Source organism: Agelaius phoeniceus, chromosome 1, assembly GCF_051311805.1.
Source record: "Agelaius phoeniceus isolate bAgePho1 chromosome 1, bAgePho1.hap1, whole genome shotgun sequence".
NCBI classification, from domain to species: Eukaryota; Metazoa; Chordata; class Aves; order Passeriformes; family Icteridae; genus Agelaius; species Agelaius phoeniceus.
Window position 1 is genome coordinate 29,945,707 of NC_135265.1, and position 20,585 is coordinate 29,966,291.

Below are 20,585 nucleotides of genomic sequence, written 5' to 3' on the forward strand. Positions count from 1 at the left end.
ATCACATGGACTATCCAGGTCCCCATCTACTTTTATTTTAGATTATATATATATATGCATGCACACACACACCCCAGATATATGTTCATGTCTATTATATCAGTGAAATAGAATCACATAAAAATATTTTACTGTTTTCAAAATTCTTCTTACAGAAAACTGGAGTAAAAGAACAATTTGCCAATGCTATTTAAAGATTTTACAGGCTCCTTCAAAATGAGACTTTACTGTCTTTGAACCACATTCCTTCTGCCACAAGTAATTACTTAAATTCTTAAAGTTAAAAGAGTGCATTTTAGGAAAGTTAATTTATTTTTTTTCACACATTTGGCTTAGTTTCAAGTACTTTGTTTTTACACACAGCTCTGCTCAACACTGGGTACATCACTGTTATTTGATACTAAATGTCAGTATTGTCAGGTGTCTGGGTCATGCTTGATTTTTGCTATAGCTGTTTACAGAATCTTCTCTGTGGTGCACAACTCTTTTTGGAGTAAAAACATCTAGAGAAGAGAGGGCATATGAAGGATTTTTTTTTTTTTTTTTTTTTTTTTTTTTTTTGTGTTCACTTCCTGTCTTGCACACTTTTCTTACAGACCATAAGTCCACAGAAGACCTGTGATGGACCTACAGTTACCAAAAAGAAGTTCATGGTAAAAGAGATGATAGCTTGGTGACGATGGGTAATGACAGAATATTGTTTTTAGATGTTTCTTGCATGTATTTGAGCCATACTGAAGATAGAGAAAAGTGTGAATGGAAAAAGGAAGATCACAGTTAAGACAGCATGGAGAAAATGTTGAGGTAGGTAAGAAACAGGATCTGAAATATTGACTGAGGCACTGGGCAACACCTTGCAGTGAAATTAGCTTAACTCTGAGAATTTAAGGTAGAACCAGAAGAATTATTCTAGGAAGGAAATTTCAAAAGGATGTGATTGAAATGTATGATCTTTTCATCAGCTTTGGTTTTGGCAGGCTTAAAATAAGAGCCAGGAGAGGACTAGGGCAGAAAAAACAGGATTTAATTTCTGCTAAGTGGTGTAAAAGTCATTTGCAGAACAATCTGAAAACATGTTGGAAAGAGAGAAGACAAAAAAAAAAAAAACAACTTGCAACGTCTCACAGCAAAATAAGTTCTAAATCATAGCTCTCAACCTGGTCAGAAATAGCAGTAGCCCATGGCCTTGCACTGGGGAAACCAAGGACAAAGGGTTTTCTATGCATGTAAAAGATGCTTTGCACTCACCCTTGGTCTCTTTTGTGAGCATTTTTTTGCTACATCTGTGCATTCTTGCCCTGGAAGGAAAGGAAATGCTGTCTGTTTTTGTAAAGAAACCAAACTTTACCACATAAAGTTCAGCTTTATGGAGAGCAGAGATATATGAGCCATTAAATGACATGGCAGGGAAGGCGCAAAGGCTGACTAGTGAGACCTCCTTTTTGTGCTTGTTGTCCAAGAGGATACACATATTCCCCAGACTTTTTTTTGTTCCAAAACTCACAGGAATACTCTTCCAGAGGTATTTAGAGAATACGTACTCCCCTCCAAATATCTTCTGAACTAGAAAGGCTCCATGTAGGTTTGTATCAACACCTCAGATAGGAGCAATACTTCTTGCGTTTCCACCTCATTGTAGATTTCAGATCTGCTTTTTGTAGTAAGACTCTGCTGTTAGGTTAACAAAGTCCTTTTAATTAACAGGCCAGCAATAAGATGCAGCCAAACTCCACTACATGAGTAACACCAAGCTTTCCAGTTCTCTACATAAGAAACCCAACCAAATGTTTCCCAGTTAACATGGATGCATCTTCCAGTTTGTGTTGAATTAAGACGATCAATTAGCTGTGGAAACATGCTTGAAATACACAAGATAAGCTAGAGCCTCCATAAATAATATTTTCAGGGTATCTACCCACACGTGGTGGAACTACAAACATTTCTTAGCTGCACAGCATCGAGCTGAAGGAATCAACAAGGGGGTAGTAACTGACATGCTTCTGCTTAACTTTGTCAACATTATACTGTTAATTTCAGAAAAATTATACAGCAACCTAAGATGTGTCAGAATTAGAGTAACAGACGGGCAAAGCTGTGACTACTGCAGGAGGAAAGGAAGTGGCTTTCCCAAGAACTTTGAAGGACCGGGTCATGCTCTAAGTTATATTTTACCAAACATACTTTAAAATGGCTGGACATTTTTAGCCACTGTAGTTGAAACACACAATCTCTATCCAAAAAAAAAGGGTTTGTTTGGGTATCATGTCTGGCAAAGCATTCCCAATATGTTTGCAAATACAGAAATCTGAAACCTCTGATATTTCTCATGCCAGCAGACTGTACACCCAATTGACGCCTTCTGTCTTTGTCTACATTTCAGTTTGGAACCAGTGAAATAAATTAGGTTTATAGGGTTTGGATACTGTTAGATTTCTGTACATACCCTCATATTAAAGTAATAAAGATGTTTGCCTCATAAAGTTGTAGCAATGTATTGAAGTGTAAAAGCAAAGGAGTCAGAATGAGTGAAGTAAAAATTAAAATGCAAAACTAAGCCAAACTACAAGAAAGTTCAGCAGAATATTTCTTTATAATATGGAGCAATCAAAATTGTTTGCGCTCCTCTCCAGCTTTATCTTCTGTGCATGTTCACATCATTTTTTTAAATTTAGAATTTAAGACATTGCATTTGCCAATATATTTTAATACCAATATATTATTTCATAAAAACAAATAATACAGACAGAATTGTCACTCCCTTTATTGACGCAATAAGCTTTTAAAAAAACATGTAAAATAAAGTGTTAATAATACAAAAAAAGAGATAATTCTGCAGATTCAAGATGCACCATGAACAACTGCTAATGAAACCTTCTATTTTTATCTGACTCATAACTGTTTCATCTTGTATTGCCTAATGGAACTAACATTACATTGCCTTATTTAGCAGGTCACTGCAGTTCTTAAGTTATTGTAGGTTACATCTAATGGAAATCTGATTAAGGTAGAGGGTCATATTTTTTGTTTTGAAATTAAGAGAGGGCTCATTTTGCATGGATGAATGGCTATAAAGTCACACAGTCCTTCAGAAATAGACTTGTGTAAAAAAAGAAATAGGCAGAGAGAGAGGGAGGGAGGGAGGGAGAGGGAGCCAGGAGTGAGACCATTAGTGTGTATTGTTCTAATGTCCTCAGGAACGCAAAGACTTAAGACACAGCTGCAGCTTGAGGTCATTGTGGTACTCCCAAAATAAGAATATAGAAACGGGGCAGGGGAAAAGAGCTTAATATTAATATGTCAATTCTGAGTCAATCAAACCAAACTGCAAAGAACTTGTAACGTTCTCAGCTCTTCCTAAACCCTACATAAGGCGGGTATGAATTGCAGACTTTTACTAGGTTTTAATATCTAGTTCTGAAAATATAACTTTGAAAGGCGTGAATGTGCTTAAGCCCCAATTATATTGCTGCTTTCTTCTGGCAGAAAATACTATTTGGCATTCTAAGCACAGTTTTACAAGAAATCTTTGAGTGGTCAACATCGCCGTAGCTGCCCAGGCTTCTATTCACACCATTTTTAGCAATTCAGTGTACCAAAGCCTCACAAAATATGTTGTCGTTTAGTTTAGCAACACATCTGACTTAAATTCTTTTTTCTTCTGTAAACCAAACTGATATTTTCACAAATTTGGGAGACATCTAGTCACTGTTCGTACAATTCTTTCTACAGTAATAAGCACATTTTAATGAGTAGTTTTTACTTGTCCACATATTCTATGGAGCCTACACGTTCTGGTATTCTCCACCAGATGAAAGAAAATGAAAGGCTTGAAAAGCTATTGAGACCAATGTGCCTGAGGAGCCTCACCCACCGTGTCAAAACACCCCCTGCCAAACAGGCCCCCATGCACACTCAGGATATATTGCATGCATCTAGAATAGGCCATTTTTTGCTTGGCAGGTAGAAAACCCCACAGTTCATTCAACTCTCTTCAGAGCTATATTGTCAGCTCACATATGTCCAACAGATTTTTTTAGCATCTATTTTTAGGAGGACCAAAGTGGGAAACAGTTTTTTCCGCTTGGTATATTTAAGTGACTAATACCCTCAATTCACCAAAATGTGTAAACATACACTTAACTTCAGCAGTGTTCATATCAAAGTACTACTTCATGACTACTTCAGCTGTGAAGTCCTGGCTCCACTCAATAGCTAGTTTTGACTTCAGCTTCCTGAGGTTTCATTCATCTCTCAACATACAAAATTAAATGCATACTACAATCATCGTAAGATCACAGTCTAAGAATTAAAACTCAAAATAGTGGCAGAGGATACTGAAGTGCATCTAACAGTTTATGTAAGGCACCATTTGTCCAGACTTACTTGCAAAAAATAAGAAATAGCTATTAGAGATCTGAGAGAATGCAGAAGGAAGAAGGACTTTTAAAAGATTGCAATAATCTGTTTCAGTTTTAGTTTTTCATACCCTATTTGCTATAAAATAATGTTCAATCAACTAGTTTTTCTTTAGTCCGAGAAGCAGCAAAGGAGAGGAAAGCAGAAGAAGAGAAGGAAAGAAAAAAGGAGAGGAGAGGAGAAGAGAGGAGAGGAGAGGAGAGGAGAGGAGAGGAGAGGAGAGGAGAGGAGAGGAGAGGAGAGGAGAGGAGAGGAGAGGAGAGGAGAGGAGAGGAGAGGAGAGGAGAGGAGAGGAGAGGAGAGGAGAGGAGAGGAGAGGAGAGGAGAGGAGAGGAGAGGAGAGGAGAGGAGAGGAGAGGAGAGGAGAGGAGAGGAGAGGAGAGGAGAGGAGAGGAGAGGAGAGGAGAGGAGAGGAGAGGAGAGGAGAGGAGAGGAGAGGAGAGGAGAGGGTGAAAAAGCAAGAGAAAGAGCACAAAAGAGAGAGAAAGAGAAAAAGAGAGAGAGAGAGAAAGAAAAAGAGAGAGAGAAAGAAAGAAAAGAAAAATCCACTGGATTTTTATAATCCACTGGATTTTATTTGTTTAGTAAAACTATTCTCTTCTATCATAAATTAAAGATTTGACTCTTTGCTTTGAGAATTGCTTCCTTGGTTTCATCAATTATTTTCTTTCATTTATTAAAGAAAAACGAAAGAAAATAGAATTGAGTACAATATGACTTTCTTTCACATGACCATTAACTTCTCATAGATGTTTTCTTGTGAGGTTTGTTCAGCACAGGTAATTTTCAATACAAATTTCAGAGTACTTTTTTCCATTGCATTGAGTAAGAAGCTCAATGCAATGGAAAAAAGTAGTCTGCAATTTCAGAATGCATGGCATTCAGTGATTATATCCATCATTAAACAATAAAATATTCAGTAGCAAATTTCCAAATATTATTATAGATTTCTCTTTTGGCATATAATCATATGTCTATTTATTAATATGTGCAAATTCCAATCAAGTGACCTATCCCCAAAACTATTTGTAAAAACTTACAATTCCATATAGAAAATCAATCTACATTCTGATACTAAGGGGTGCCTTAGTATCTTCTGTAGGTCCAAGATCTTGAAAAAAATATATCCTTTCTAATCTACAGTGAGCATTACATCTTTAATATTACTGATGTTAGCAAGTAGAACTTTGACAACCTAAGTAGTCTATTTATAGTGTTTAATAGAAGACTTCAGAAGAAAACTTTCATGCATTACAGTGCACTGTCTACTACTATATCCCATTTCTTTAATGTGGGTTTTTTTCACTTTGCATCATTCATTGAATGTTAGGATGCAGTGATGCAAGTCTGCACCAGTGAAATTACATGATGAATGTACAAAATTTGCAGAGTAAAACAAATAACATCATTGTGATTTATACTATTGTCTATTAAATATTATTTTTAATGGATAGGGTGTAGGTAAACTTATCAAAGGACATAGATTTTGTAATATGTATTAATAAATAACAAGGACAACACATGCTAGAAAGCCAAGACCAATGGCAGCAGTGGTTTTTAAAACAAGCATTCCACCGCCGTATTTGCCGTTGGAAGAATTCAAGACAGTGTGTAACAAAAAAACTTAATCACTACAATGGCTAACTGTTCTATCTCCTCCTCCAAAGCTAAGCTACGTTTAGAGTAAGAACTCACAACTTAAAATCTGGTGGTCCTAACAAAAATCAGTAGAAATTTTGTCATCCGTACTTTCCTGGTGGAATTTCCCCTAGGATGTCTGTTCATAAACCATTTATTTCAGTAACTTTCTTTTTACTGATTCAAATACTTAAAATCTAGAACTAGACTGCATGCACCCAGCACAATTACATCAGGCTATTTTTGAATTCAGGTTTTCATTAAGCACAATAGAAAAGCATCTACGTGCTCATGGAAGACCCCAGACACTCACCGCAGAAGTCAAATGACTTCTGGCCGTGCGTGCAGTCACACAGCTCATGCTGGTAAAGGTGATGCAATTGCCCTGCTGAGTAGCAGGAGGAAGGCTTTTTCTGCAGGGTGGCTGTGCACCATCTTGCTCGTACTCTGCAACTAGCAGTACTGGAGAAATTGTGATGCAGATCTGTAAGTCTTTAAAGCCTACTAAAAATAAAAAGCATGTACGCACACACACGCACACAAAGCATTTAGTTTCATAAAAGTTTACAGTACTTTCCAAATGGAAGGAAAGCACTGGTATGGCCATTATATAAGTTGGGCAAACAGTCATAAAAGGACAGGGCACAGGCTTGAGACAGATCATAGGACTGGGTTCAGTGCCCAGCTGTGCACTGATGTAATGAAGTAGCCTCCAGCACTGTTTATCAAAATTCTCTAACACCACACTATTTCAGTTAGAAACCTTATTAGCGACATATGCAAGTATTTATATTTAAAAAATATGACTTTCCTTTCGCATCCTTTCAAGTTGCATTCTTAAGTATATTAGAACAAGGACACAGGGTAGCATTGAAAAAGTGAGGGTTGAATCCTACCCCACCATAACTACATTTTACTGATGGGTTTAAACTTTTCTCAGTCTAGCAGATGAAACCACATTTATTTTGCTTCCTTTCTGGAGACTTACAAAACGGCTTGGTCGAGTACATTTTGCTACTGAGAGAAACGTGCTACGGCGACTCTTCATACTGCCAAGTAACAGTGTCTTTGAAAGCAATAATCCAGTGAGCAATATTAGGGCATCAGCAGGCAGAAGCAAAGATAATGTTACCTGCCCTTGAATTTCAAGACACAGAGCTCAATCCTACTCTTGAGGAATTGAGATAGAGCATATGAAGTCATTGCATCACTAAAGAACGAGTATTTCCACACGGCAAACAATATGCGGATTAACAGGCTCAATTAAAAAACATTTATTGAACAGTTGGCAAGTCTAAAAATGGCAAAAACACAAAAAAAAACCCACTCAATCTGATTACTTACATTAGAAAATACTACAGAAGTCACACTAGATATGTTAGGACAAGTTTTATCCTAGGATGTTAAAACCAATGTAGTTAAAATTCAATGTGTATATAAAATGCTCGATTGGCAATTTTCAAACAATCAGGCGATCATAACATTTTATCAATAAATATCTACAAGAATTACAAAACATTTTTCTTTAATTCCCATGTAAAAGAATTAAGCTCTGATTGCTTAAAAAACCTTGACCACTTCAGTGGTTTCACTGGAGTCAATGGACCTTCTCACAAAAACATTTATCATCCCGTGAAGGTCTGGATCAGCCTTCCAGTGTTTCTAAAAGGCTGGGTTGATGAGGAGGGGGAGAAGGAGAAGTGTAAATCCTCCTGAATCATTTATACAAACAGATAGAAATGCATAACTAGGAGCCACACATAGTTCTTTTTTTTTTTCTTTTTGTCCACACAAAGTTCTTCTTTGGCTAGGGGCAAAGAATTTTGAAAATGCATCAGCGAAAGAGTCTTTCAAAATTTTAGTCTTACAAAAGTTCCTGATTATATTTCCTGAGAATGAAAGTGAATTTCTTGCAAGTTTTCATCTATTAAAACAATTCAGAGAATAGCTCACTAGTAAGCCCATCATTTGATAAGTGATCAGTCTTGAAGGTTTTCTCCTAAAAGTGTGCGTGTTATTTGTTGGATTTTGAAATTGTTTCATTTATAAAATCTACAGAGTTTTTGTGGTTCTTGTTGTTGTTGTTTTCTTATGGGTAAGTGATGCTTTTATACAAGATACCAAACAAATTAACTCTTTCCAGAAAAACTATGCTTTATCATGTATTTTTTCTTGTTTCCCTTTAAAACCACACTGAAAAGCAGAGACATATTGATGAATCAGTTACACAGTACTTTTTGACTACAAGCGTGCAGCTCATTTTTCTTACTGACATGTTTCAGAAGCCAATCAAAAGTCCTCAAAACTCATGATTTCACAGTATTTATAATCATTTATCAAAATGACCTGCTTTTTAGAGACCATTTCAAACAAGTACATATGATTTATGATATTTAGATGTGTTTAAAATAAATTTCCTGGAGATACAACTTTTTGCTGCTTGCATCTTGAGAATAGGTAGGTTATAAAATATTAAAACTCAGGGGGAAAAAAGTATTGTTTTTATTCATGTGATTTGTCAATGAACAAAACCCACCAGAACACACTTGGCCAAACCGTTGAAACAGTGGATTCCTGAAATGCTTTTCTAAATGCTACTATTGTAAATACATTCAAAAATATGAATAATTTTTATTACCTGCTAGCCTTTTCTTGGAAACCTGTGCCACACAGAAAGCATTTTCCCATGGCGAAATTTGGTTTCCTTTTTTTTTTTAAGTCTTTTCATGCCTGAGGGCAAGTGTTTAATTACATTAGACTTTAACAGGAATGCAATTTCCTTATATATTTATCTCTTGCAATTTAATGTTTGAATAGCTGTATTGCTTAGAAGAACTCTTTCAACTGTACTCAGCCTCCCCCTGGTCTTTTCAGCACAACACAGATATTTTTTTCACCATAGCATTTTAGACTTCCTTAAGGCTACCAGATCCACTCTTTTTTCATATTTCTCAGTAAATCTAGATAGCACTTCCTATATAGGCATTAATATGCTTTTTTCTTGACTGCAGTCTTAAGAAAACTTGGACCTAAGTAATGTAACTTAGGAAATCACAGAAGTAACTTTGCATCTTATGTGTTCTGCATCATCTGAGAATCAAAACCTACTTTATAATACACAGAAATAAAATGGCCCTGAAACTCACAGGCAAGTAAAGAGAAGGGAAGGCATTAGAAAAATCCAAAATATTCCATATAGAACAACTCATACCACAAAGCAACAAAGCACTCCAAGAATATGTTTTCTATACACTCAGCATGGTTTTCATCCGCACCTCATTAGCACACAGATAATTCTGACCATTAGGGCACTTTAAAATAAGCTATTTCATTTGCAACCAACCCTCAGATTTAGTATTGTCTCTCTACTCGTACGGCCTTGACATCGAAGAGCTGAGTTACAAAGGTGAGGATGCAGATGCCATTATTCACTGCAAAACGTTAACATATAAAGATTTGTATGCACCACTCCTCAACTCACAGGCAGCTTTACCGACCCACTCCTGGGCCTAGGCAGGTTGAAAGGAATGTTCTGCAGATTATGAGAGAGCAACTACAAAACCTGGAGACACTGACAGCTGCAGCAAGCAGGGGTTGATGACTACAAAAGCAATATTTCCCAGTCCTTTGCAACAAGAACAGCTGAAAATATCACCCTGTTCTGAAGCAGTCTTTTCAATATCTTCAAAGGGAACTTCCCAAAATGCTTAAAATCTGGGTTAGGGCTAAAGTTATATAAACTAAGTCCGTTTTTATAACTGTGTTTCTATGTCCTCCCATTCCCTTGCAATATGTGAATTTTGGGTAAAAAACACACAGCCCATCATACTAAATTCTGTTTGCCCTCTGGATTTTTGTTTATAATTTTAAAACGTTGCACTCCAATCATCATAAAAATAAGTAAAATGGGGTGTCCCTTCTAGTAAATTTTCAGAGTAGCTATACAGCTAAGAAACAGTTACTCGTTTGAAAGGTAAATGATACAAGGAATGATCATGTTTTACATTCTTTAAACTATCTACAAACTCAGCTTTGTGATCTTAAACACACAGAAACAAAAGCTAAGTAGTGGAAGAAAGGGGTAGCCTAAGGTTAATTCAGCTCTGAAATGTGGAACAGATTCAGTGCTCAAGAAAACGCTGAGCATTCTGTGGTTTTAAGTGATATGCTTAAGAAGAGGAAATATATGTGTAAATAAGCAAGAGCATTGATAGTTGTCTCAGAATGCTGGCACTGAAACTTAAAGCAGTCTCTTTCTCTCTTCACCTCTTAGTTATTTACTATTAGGATTTTTTACAAATGTCTATTGAAGTAGTTCCAAGTCTGATGAAGGCATGGAAGAAATTCTTTCAAGCACAGTCATTTGTTTAAAAAAAAAGATTAATGAGAAATAAAGGCGATGATGTTTAATCAAATGAGGGGCAATTATGGTTGACAAATATAGAAACACAGCAAATTAAAATAATTCTTGCTGCCATATAGGAGAATAGCATTAAATATCTAGCACCAGAGTTCAGGACTAATAAAGGGGTGGGGTTAAATATTCCGTCCAAAACTCAGGCTTTTCCTGAAGAAAAACCAAACATATAGCAGCTATGCAGTTGTTGTCAAAAGACATCTATTTTCAGTTTGAGAGATTCACAATTGTGTGAACGGTCGTATTTTTTTTCTTAGCGGAAGGGAGGAGGAAATAGTTACCTGCCTTGATCTTCAGAAAGTCTTAGAAAGTGAGGATCGAAGTGCATTGCAAGATAAACATAACCGTGGCTAAAGGCTCAAACTCTTGTCCACTAATCCAGTGGAAGACTCCAGTCACTTCAGGGTAAGGTTTAGGACATTCCTCACTGGTGTTTTTTTTGGTTTGCATTGTAGAATGAAATAAACAGAAAGTGATTCAGATACTTCCCTGACAGTGAAAGGGACCAATTTCCTTTTTTTCTTTAGCTCTAAATAGACCGACAAATACAATAAATCCTTACACCAGCAGGCATCCAGTTATTTTCTCAGTTGTAACAGGGACTGTCCATACACCTCAAAAAATCAAATAATTCTTTTTCTCATTGAAAGTAAAGACAAAACAAAAGATTTTACCAGCAGTGTTTGAACTAAATACAGCTTTAAACGCAAGAAGAGTTTTCAGCAACTATATCAGCTATGTAAGACGCAATTCAGATAAATACGTTCTGAGTTACTGTAACTGTAAATATTTGCTAATATAATGGACAATGAAGGAAGTGATGGTATTCTTGAGGATTATTTTTTAAAATCCTTTGTGTTGCTTGCTCTCTACCAAGCTTTCAGCATTTTGAGTGAAAGAGGTTATGGTTTCAGTTGTGAACTTCATACGTATCTGGAAAAGCCTTTCACTTTCTCTTCTGTGATAACAAATAATTTGCTATGCCAGCTCTTGAGTTTTTAATCTGTTGAGCCCTCTCTCTTTCAAGTGCCTCCTGCCTGTCTCTCTATATTTTTGCGACCCCCCGGTTCATGTGTGCCCTAACAGAAGTCCCATCAGTTGTGTTGCCTTCGCCGAGTGGCTTTTGTCAGAGCAGGACTTTGACAGGCTTTGCTATTTTAGAAAGCAGAGATAATGTCAAGGTTTTTTGCCCATTCATTGATGCCAAATCATTGCTCTGGAATGACTGCGGGTCTACATGTTTTTATGCTCGCCTTTAAGTAAGAATTACTGTGATTTTAAAAGGCAGACTGCCCCTTCCTCTTTCCCCGCCACCAGAAAACTGAAGTGAAGCAGTTTTCTGAAACTCTCATTCACCCGTTTGCTTCACAGAGTCCAAATTTTGCCCTTTCACGCTGAGGATTTGATGCAGGCTCACTCAGATCCTACAGGGTAGCAAGGCATCAGCTCCTCTCCCGAATCCCCGCTTCCAAGGCAGAGCTTCCAAGCGTTGTGCAATCGCCTCGGAGCCGCAGTCAGCTCCACGGCGAAGGGGCGGAGGGGAAGGAGCGCGCTGGATTCTGAATTTTGAAGCAGAGGTGTCGTATCGGGCAGGGGGGAGGGGGCCGCGGGACCAGATGCTGAAAACCGCACCAAAACTACAAACGTTTCTCTCCTTGGCTGTAGGAAACTCTCCCCCACTGCCACCTTGATTTCATACTCTATCACGTGCTGATTTTTTTCTTTCTATTTCTCCCCCCGTAGCCTTAATAAAGCTTGCGTTAGTGATGGAGATCCCGAGAGCGCGTTGGTGGGAAGGAACAACCCGGCAGCCCGGTGTCAGCCGGCGGCGAGAGCACAGCTGCGGCCGTGGCCGTGCCAGCCGAGCCGAGCCGGGCCGAGCCGAGCCGAGCCGGGCCAAACGAGCCGAGCTAAACCAGCCCAGCCGAGCGGCGGCAGGTCCGACCCCGGCGCTTCCCCGAGCCCCGCCGCCCGGGGATCCCGCCCCGCTGGGGAACGCGCGAGCCTTTACCTGAGCTGTCGCTTTTCCTTTTGCCGGACCTCTTCTCTGTTTCCACCGGGGACAGAGCCTGCCTGCCATAGTCCCCTGGCGCGCACGCTGCCCCCGTGGGGGTGTTGGTGCCCAGGCTGGAAGAGTTCGAGCACAGGACAGGGGGGCTGCTGCCCAGCTCCGGGGGTCCTCCTGAGTCAGGCTGAAGGCAGAGGCTGTGCCTGGCCGCGGCGGGAGGAGACGACATCTGAGGAATGTGCCAGTTCGTCTGCAAAGCTTGGTGCTGCTGTTGCTGGTGGTGGTGATGGTGGTGATGGTGATGGTGATGGTGCCCCCTATGATGTTGGCTGGCAAACATGCCCTCCTCATTGGGGTATCCCGCTATTATGCAAGAGGAAGAAGAAGAAGACAGATCAGGGTAGGACATGTGGTCAGATCTTCCATGCAGGGCAAGAGAAGACTGGGAGAAAGGGTGCAAGCTCTGCGCAGTGGCATGGGGGCTGCGCAGGCAGCCAAAGAGTGTGTGATCCATGGCATGCAAGTCTCAGGTTCCAGGCAGGAGAGTTTAGGAAAGATCCAACTTCACCACCCTTTGTCAACTTTCACTGTAAACAGATCGGGGCTGGGATTTTTTTTTCCAAAACGGCACCGACAGACTCTGCAGCAGGCAGCTGAGCTCAGATAATCCAGGTCTTTAGCCCTAGTGGCCAGTCTCCGCTGCATAAACACTCGGACCTAGATGAGCCGTTCTCAGAGCTGCTCAGATGTCAAGAAGTGGGAGAGGTTGAAGCCAATAGAAGGTGGTCCCAGAGAACTGCTTGAAGGGGGAAACAGCTTCGAGAGGTTATAAATACAGTAGTGTGTAATGTGAGCTGGGGGCTGGCTCAGCAGCACAGCACTGACCACATGCAAACTCCCTCCAAAACGCCAGCGCCGTCCCCGCGCCGAGCCGCTCCGTCAGCGGGCGGCAGCGCTGCGCACCCGCGCCCCGGGCGCCCGCGGCCCTAGGCGGGGGGGGGGGGGGGGGGGGCGGCTCCGCGGGGGCGCAGCCGCTCGTCCCGGCCCCCGGGGCTCGGGGCCGCGCCCCCCGCCGCGGCTGCCCCGAGCCCCCCGCCCCGGGCGGCCCCCGCAGGGCCATCACCGCCCCGTCGGGGCTGAGGGACCGCCCGGGGTTCTGCCGCCCCTCGGGGCGGCGGGCGGGGCAGCGCAGCAAAGACGCGAGGCGACGTGAGGGGGTGACTCTGGGGCGGGGGGCGCGGGGGCACCGCCGCCCCGCGTCCCCGGGGGCCGAAGCGCTCTCGCCAGAGCCTCACCTGCAAGCCCAGGTGCGAGGGCGGCGGCGTGCGGGGCCGCACGGGCCGGGGCCGGGGCCGGGGCCGCGCTACCCCGCTCCGAGGCTCCCGGTGCGGGTCATGCACCCGCTCCGCCCGCGCCCACCGCCCCGGCACTCGCCATGGGCCGCGGCGCTGCCCCGGCTGCCCTCACAGTGTGCCTCAGCATCGGCGGCAGGTTCTGCAATGAAGCCAGCGGCCCGCACCGTGCCAGCAACGCTGGCTGCAGAGAGAAAGTTTCCCCTCTTGCCCTCTGCCCCTTCAGAATAAGAAGTCGCATAATGTTTATTTGCTTTATCTTCATTTGCTTCGTTGCAAATGTCTTTAGTTGCAAATGTCTTTCCAGGGGGACAACCTGGAAAGTCTGGGCCTGTCTTTTTTTTCTGTTGTTTTTATTTTTAAAAATTATTTTTGACATCCGTGTAGTGGAATTACAGTAGCCACCAAGGCGGCTCTTAACTGGTTTAAATCAGGATAACGCATTTAGTGATCAATGACCAAAGAGGTGCCCACTGCGCAGAGGTTTTATTCTTCAGCTCTTCCTACTCGATGTACCTTGCTCCTCCTCCCCCCCCAAAACAAAACTAAAAAAAAAAAAAAAAAAGGAAAACCATTTCTCTCAAGTCTAATTCTTGGGTCCATGTGCTAAAGATAAAATGAATTTCAATTGCTAGTGGAAAAAATCAGCAATTGTATGACTTTTGCAAGAGCTAGTTTCTTAAACGGAAATTGAGTCCTATTTTGTGGGAAATTAGTTTTGCAGACTTTCTTTAAAAAAAATCTAAAACTTTTGTTCAGCAGCTGCTCCGCTTTTCACTGCAGTTTCAGACTGAGCTGGAACCTGCAGCAGTCTTTCGACGGTAAGATTTCCCCCCTTTTCTGACATCTAACTCTTTTTAACAACTGTCTTTAGATTTAACTGTAGCAACGCGGTCTTTACAAAGAGAGCGGCGTCCAAAGCAGAAGTTGCTGCCTCTGTGCACCGTTCAAAACTTGATATTTCTTCAGAATAAAGGAAATATACAGTTACAACACTGATGAAATATTTTGTGCTTTTCATTGTGTTTATCGTTTCAATATGTGTTCTAATATTAGAAGAGAGGGATACAAAGAAATCTCGATGGCTGAACCCCTCTTGAGTTTGGGCTGTTTACGCCGGGCTGCCAGCGCAGGGGTGCTGCTGTCCCTCACAGACAGGCGCTGCCATGGAGCAATAAGTGCGAGACAGCGGCAGGCGCGGAGCGTCGCGCCCGCAGCGGCCCCGGCGGCGGCGGCCCGAGGGCAGCGGGGGCGGGCGGGCGGCGCGGGCGGCCCCAGGTGCGAGCGGGGAGCGGCCCCTGCGCTCCGCTCCTCTCCGCACCGCATCTCACCGCACCGCTCCGCATCTCACCGCATCTCACCGCACCGCACCGCTCCGCATCTCACTGCACCGCATCTCACTGCACCGCACCGCTCCGCTGCCCTCCGCCGCTCTCCAACCTGCTGCTGCCCGCCCCGGCCACGGGGGCCAGCCGCCGTCGGGGGGGCCGGGGCCGGAGGGGCAGCAATGCCAACATCATCCCTCCTTCCAGGGCCGCCGTGGCTGCAGCCCTCACACCGCCACAGCTGGGAAGAGGTCAGGGAAGTCCCGAAGCCAAAGGCGGTGTAAAAATGCCTTTTCTTAATTCTAGGGGATGGCCATGCAGGATTTCTCGCACATAACAAGAAAAAAAAAAAGTTAAAAAAGTGAAGCGCAATGAAGAAAGTGAGAGGGTGCAAGGAAGAGAAAGAAAGGAGAGAAAGATAAGGTTTCCAAGAGAAATAAGAGACAAGCCAAATAGGACATTTTAGGGAGAGGTAGGAGAGGTTCCTAAAGAGAAGAAGAAGAAGAAGAAGAAGAAGAAGAATGCAATAGCAAAGCTATAACGGCACAGCTCTGTGTTTTCAATAGTTTTATACCCAAATCTGACTATTCAGGAATGTGCTTCCCTGGGTTTCTGAGTTCCCAAATAAGTTCACAAGTCCTACACCAAGTGTTCTTATTACTTCTTTAAAAATCAGTTTTAAGCACGCGTGAACTGGAAATGCCGTTCACTGCAGATGCTTTCCTTTTAAACTATGTAAAGAGAATGCAAATATAGGCAACTAATGTTAAGGCAAATAAACAGCTTCAAACACTTTCTGAAATAGTTCAGAAAGTTTTTGTGCAGTTACCAAATACCTATGGCCATACGATAGCATCCTTTGTAAAAAAATTTTAACTTTTTAGTTAAAGCTTCAGCACAAAGCTTCTCAGTAATAGCAGAATAATTACTGGAAAAAATTGTAAGCAGTTGCTGCCTCTCAATATTAATGATTGAATTCTTGTTCGCATTGTACCTTTTCAGAATGTGTGTTTAACCTACATGTGGTACAAAAGCATAACTTAAATCAATGCCAGCAAGTTTGCCCAAAGCTTATAAACATCAAGTGAAAAAAATAGAATGTTTTAAATATGTGAAAACAGTAAACTGTTTAACTCATAAAAACATCTGGAGCCAACACAGTTTGGAACATCCTTTATATTTTCATGTATGGGCTACTATTTGCATTCAGTTTGTGTTTCTTGGTTTTGCTGGTGGGTCGTTTTTTGGGTTTTTAGCTTACCATTTATGGGAAAATTGACCTGGACGAACCAGTGTACAATTCCTCCTCTTCAGGACTTTTGTAGTCTTTCTGATTTTTTACGTTGGAGACTGAAAGAACCACCTTCCTGAATATTTATCAGAATGTAAGTAGGATTATTGTCAGTTCTTTCTAGTATGTGGTTTGCATATTTGCAATATGCGTATTACAGTAAAATCAGATAGATAAGTCATACTTGGGGACCACCATTTGAGTGATATAAATTGTCATAACTTTGCTGAAGTCAGCAAAAGGATGGCAATTTACACCATTTAAGAATATTTTCCTTACTGTCAAAGGGAAGGCTTACAAATATGAATTCAGTTTCTTTTTGCCAAAGTTTTTATTGTACCCAAGAGCCTACCAAACAAGAGGACAAAGTTTTATTCTACTGTAATTATGATCAGTTCGTATTTTTCCATGGCAATTTGGTCAATGCAGGCATCATTTAACCTTAGAGTCAATCCAGATTCACAACAGATGTATATTTATTTTCAGCCTTTTCTTTTTTCCCAAATTTTTGCCAGCTTAACTCCCTCTGAAGCAATATAATTCCTTTCTCTTGGTACCTGTGCCGCAATATAAACCCACAGATATAAGCAGTAATAAAGTCTGGGGATTATGCATCATTTCAGAGATGCTTGAATGCCTTAACTGAAAATCCTAGCAAAGAAAATGAATAATTGTTCACTGACTAGTCAAAAATACTGAGTCCCTGATTAGTTAAAATTTACAATGATCACATTTATTATTCTAAACCTATGGTGTACCAGTATCTTTACAATACTTTGTCATAAACCCAATTTTTTTTCTGAGAAATTGCACTACCACAATGTGTACCTCATAATTTTAACATTGCATTTCTGTGGTGTACTTCCATTTCACTCTCTATAGCACTTACATGTGCCATGGTTTAACACTTATCAGACCCAATTTTTGCTTTAAAGACAACTAGAGATCTGTAAAAACTTTTAAGCCTGAATTCATATTTTCAGCTACTTCTCCCACATACATATGGCTTCTGTTCTTATTTTCATGATCTCCAAGCATTACAAATTTTAAAGTTATGCCAGCAATTTAGTATACTACAGAAAAGTTGTGCTGAACCATGAGGCCCTCACTGAAAATGATTTACAAGTTTGCATTACATCATTAAAAGTTATTCGACTTGCCAGCCCAATGTAACCAGTAAAATATCTTATGCTTCCTACTTAATTTAAATAAACTGATGAAATATTAAAATGCTGAATGCACTTGAGGCTTCACACCTGAACTATGATGTTTCAGGAATGCTTTTAGAATTTGGGAAACTCTGCATTTCACATGCTATGGGAAACTTGCATTTCACATTAGATACCCAAAAATCCCAGAAGTCATATTCAAAACTTTGGGGTGTGTTTGTTTTAAATAAATAATTTATTTGAAAAGTCCCTCTTGCACAATACTATTTATTTCCCAATCTGCATGTTGCTTTGCAATTTAACATTTTTTTATTCTTTCTAGTATTATCTCTACTTAAGAATACTTGGACTAGAAAACAGCAATGACTAGCTTTGTAGGGCACTTTAATAATACATATATTTCATTTGTATTTAGAAATGTACTCAATATGCATATGCAGGCAAGTCAATAATGCCTGAAAAATATGTTTTCCATCTTGACAATTACACGCTACACACAGTCCATTTTCCTCATAAAAATGCTAATCACAGAGGGGGAAAAAAGGCATGTATTTTGCACTTTAATAATTTTATTGTTTGATACAATTCACATTGTGGATTTTGATCTGTATATGTATTTAAAAGACATTTCACTGGAGTTCCCATTGAAAATACAGACACTGTTGTGCATGGAAAAAAGGTGAAGGGTATTTTTATCATTCTGTATTTTTAACAATGCTTGCTTCTAACGGTGCTGCAAAATTAATATTGCGCTGATTATACTTCAAGATTGAGTCACCCAGAATAAAAAATACAGATGATTGAAAACTTTGTGCATCAGAAGATTTAAGCTATGACTTACATCCATTAACTGGGTAAATAAAGACTAAAATAGAGACAAAATCATACCACATATCTGAAATATTTATTGTCTCCTGGCTGACATTTCCAAGCCCTTGCAGGACCAGCAGCAGGGGGCATATTTCATAATTCTGCCTCCATCATTGGGAGAGTGATAAGTCACTAATTTTTGTCATCTCTTTTACCCATTAATGAGTATAATACTACTACAATGTGCGTTTGTAGTAGTTCCTGATTTTCTGTGCTCTGGAGGGAGAAAAAGACACATAGGCGTGTATCTATGCAGCAAGAATAAATAATTACAAAATATCTAGGTTTTAATAGCTGCTGGGATTATGTTATTTACTTTGCAGGTGTGTTTGCTATGATTTATAGTGTGATGAGCTCTAGACTTGGAGCAGAAACCCCTAACTAGCTAGTATTCCGAACAGAAAGATATTCACTGCCCCGCAGAGCTCAGGGTCTATTCATTCTGCCAGTTTCACATGGGAGTAATCCTGTGTTTTTGCAGAGTCCTATTTGTCTTCATGGTGATTTTCTTGACTGGAAACATTTTCAGGATTGCAACATTAATTAATAATAGGTGTAGGAAACAAAGACCTAAAAATTGTTAATGTATAGGAGCATCATGCACCCCAAAATCTACCATCAGATAATGCTAAAAACAGATACTTGATCGGAGAAATTAATTACAAAATAATATTTGTTTGGAATTATTATTTTAGACTAAACTCAGGGTGTTTTTAAGATGCAGATATTTTGTCTTGTGAAAGAATAAGAAGAATTAAAAAAAATACCGAGCTAGACTTCTCTAAAAAACATATGCCAAGAAGTGCTTAACTTGCAGATAAAGTCTCAAAGATTCAGGAAACTATTGTAAGGCATCAGTGACACTAAAAAAACATTGTTAAGTTCTTAAATGTCATGAAGAAGCATCCAAATGTCATACCTTGAGAATTACACCTTCCAAGGCCGTGTTTGCATAAACTAATTTTTAATTTTATTTCCCCAAAACAGAACGCAGCTCTACTGATGAGCTGTGAATATATGATACTACTTGTTGAAATAAACCCTTCCAAGATATTTGTGCTTGTCATGCTTTATTAAGCATCCCGCTTGCATGTCCTTTGATACAATGTGATAGATCTTAGGTTGGGTTCAATAAAGTATTCCAGAAAGAGACTTAGGCCCTTTCACACCAACTGAGTTTACATATTGTACTCTGGTGCATCAAATCACTTTAAGTAGCCACCTTCCTCTCTTCTTTGATGGATTTTCATGCATTTTATTTAAATTAGATGCCCATAATAAAAGCGTGAAGTCCATTTATTTGTATCCTATTTTTTCAACTGAAAAATGTCTCTCGCTGTGGGCTCAGTGAAGGTCAGCTGTAAAAAGAGGTGTATTATTTGGCACACTTTTCAGCTGACTGAGACACATGCAATGTACAGCACGTGGGGACAGTCTGAATTTGTGTAATTCCCTCATAGGTAATTTGTCCATGAACTTTAAGCATTTGTACATTTGAGCTGTAGAACGTATCACTTAGGGACTTAGATTTTATTTAATAACCCAAGTATATTTCAATACAAGATGGTAAACTAAAAATATTTTCCGTTTCACTGTTTCAAAAAAAGCCATGTGCAAAAGTACACAACAAAACGAAATTAACTCATAACATATGCAACTCTTACTTGTGCAAGAGCGGTATATGCCCCTAAATCCAGACTGCAGCATCTGGAGGCATAGCATGTCTCTAATGGAAGAGAAAGTCACGAGACATGTCAGCTTCTTGGCTGTGTTACTCTAAAAGTCGTGCCTTTTCCTTCTCGGTACCCAATGCAACTCCGATTAAAACTAATAAAACAGACACTGTTGAGGTAAACTGCCTTTGAAGCATTTTGCCTCTTTTGTCTCACTAATTGTAGGCAATAGCTTTAAACTGAGATAGATATTTATTATATAAAAGAAAAAAACCTCTTACATAAACCTCTTTCACTTGAAACAATGAAGTTTGAATCAAAACTAATATCCCACAGTATGAATCATGTATTCTTAGTGCATCCAAATCTACACATTCCCATTTGTAGAAACAAGTTTTGCTGTTACTAAGATGACTTGAAGTGCCT

The 20,585-nt window shown here is 40.2% G+C and overlaps 1 protein-coding gene across 1 annotated transcript in view; it reads right to left on the bottom strand.

Moving 5' to 3' along the window:
• The window catches only part of MEOX2 (mesenchyme homeobox 2), a 52,532-nt gene extending 39,169 nt beyond the window's left edge, over positions 1-13,363 (bottom strand). Inside the window, exon 1 of the mRNA XM_054645517.2 lies at positions 12,483-13,363. Coding sequence (XP_054501492.1) covers positions 12,483-12,993 — 511 coding nt within the window. The 5' untranslated portion in view covers positions 12,994-13,363. The remainder of the gene's footprint in view (positions 1-12,482) is intronic.
• Positions 13,364-20,585: the final 7,222 nt, after the last annotated feature.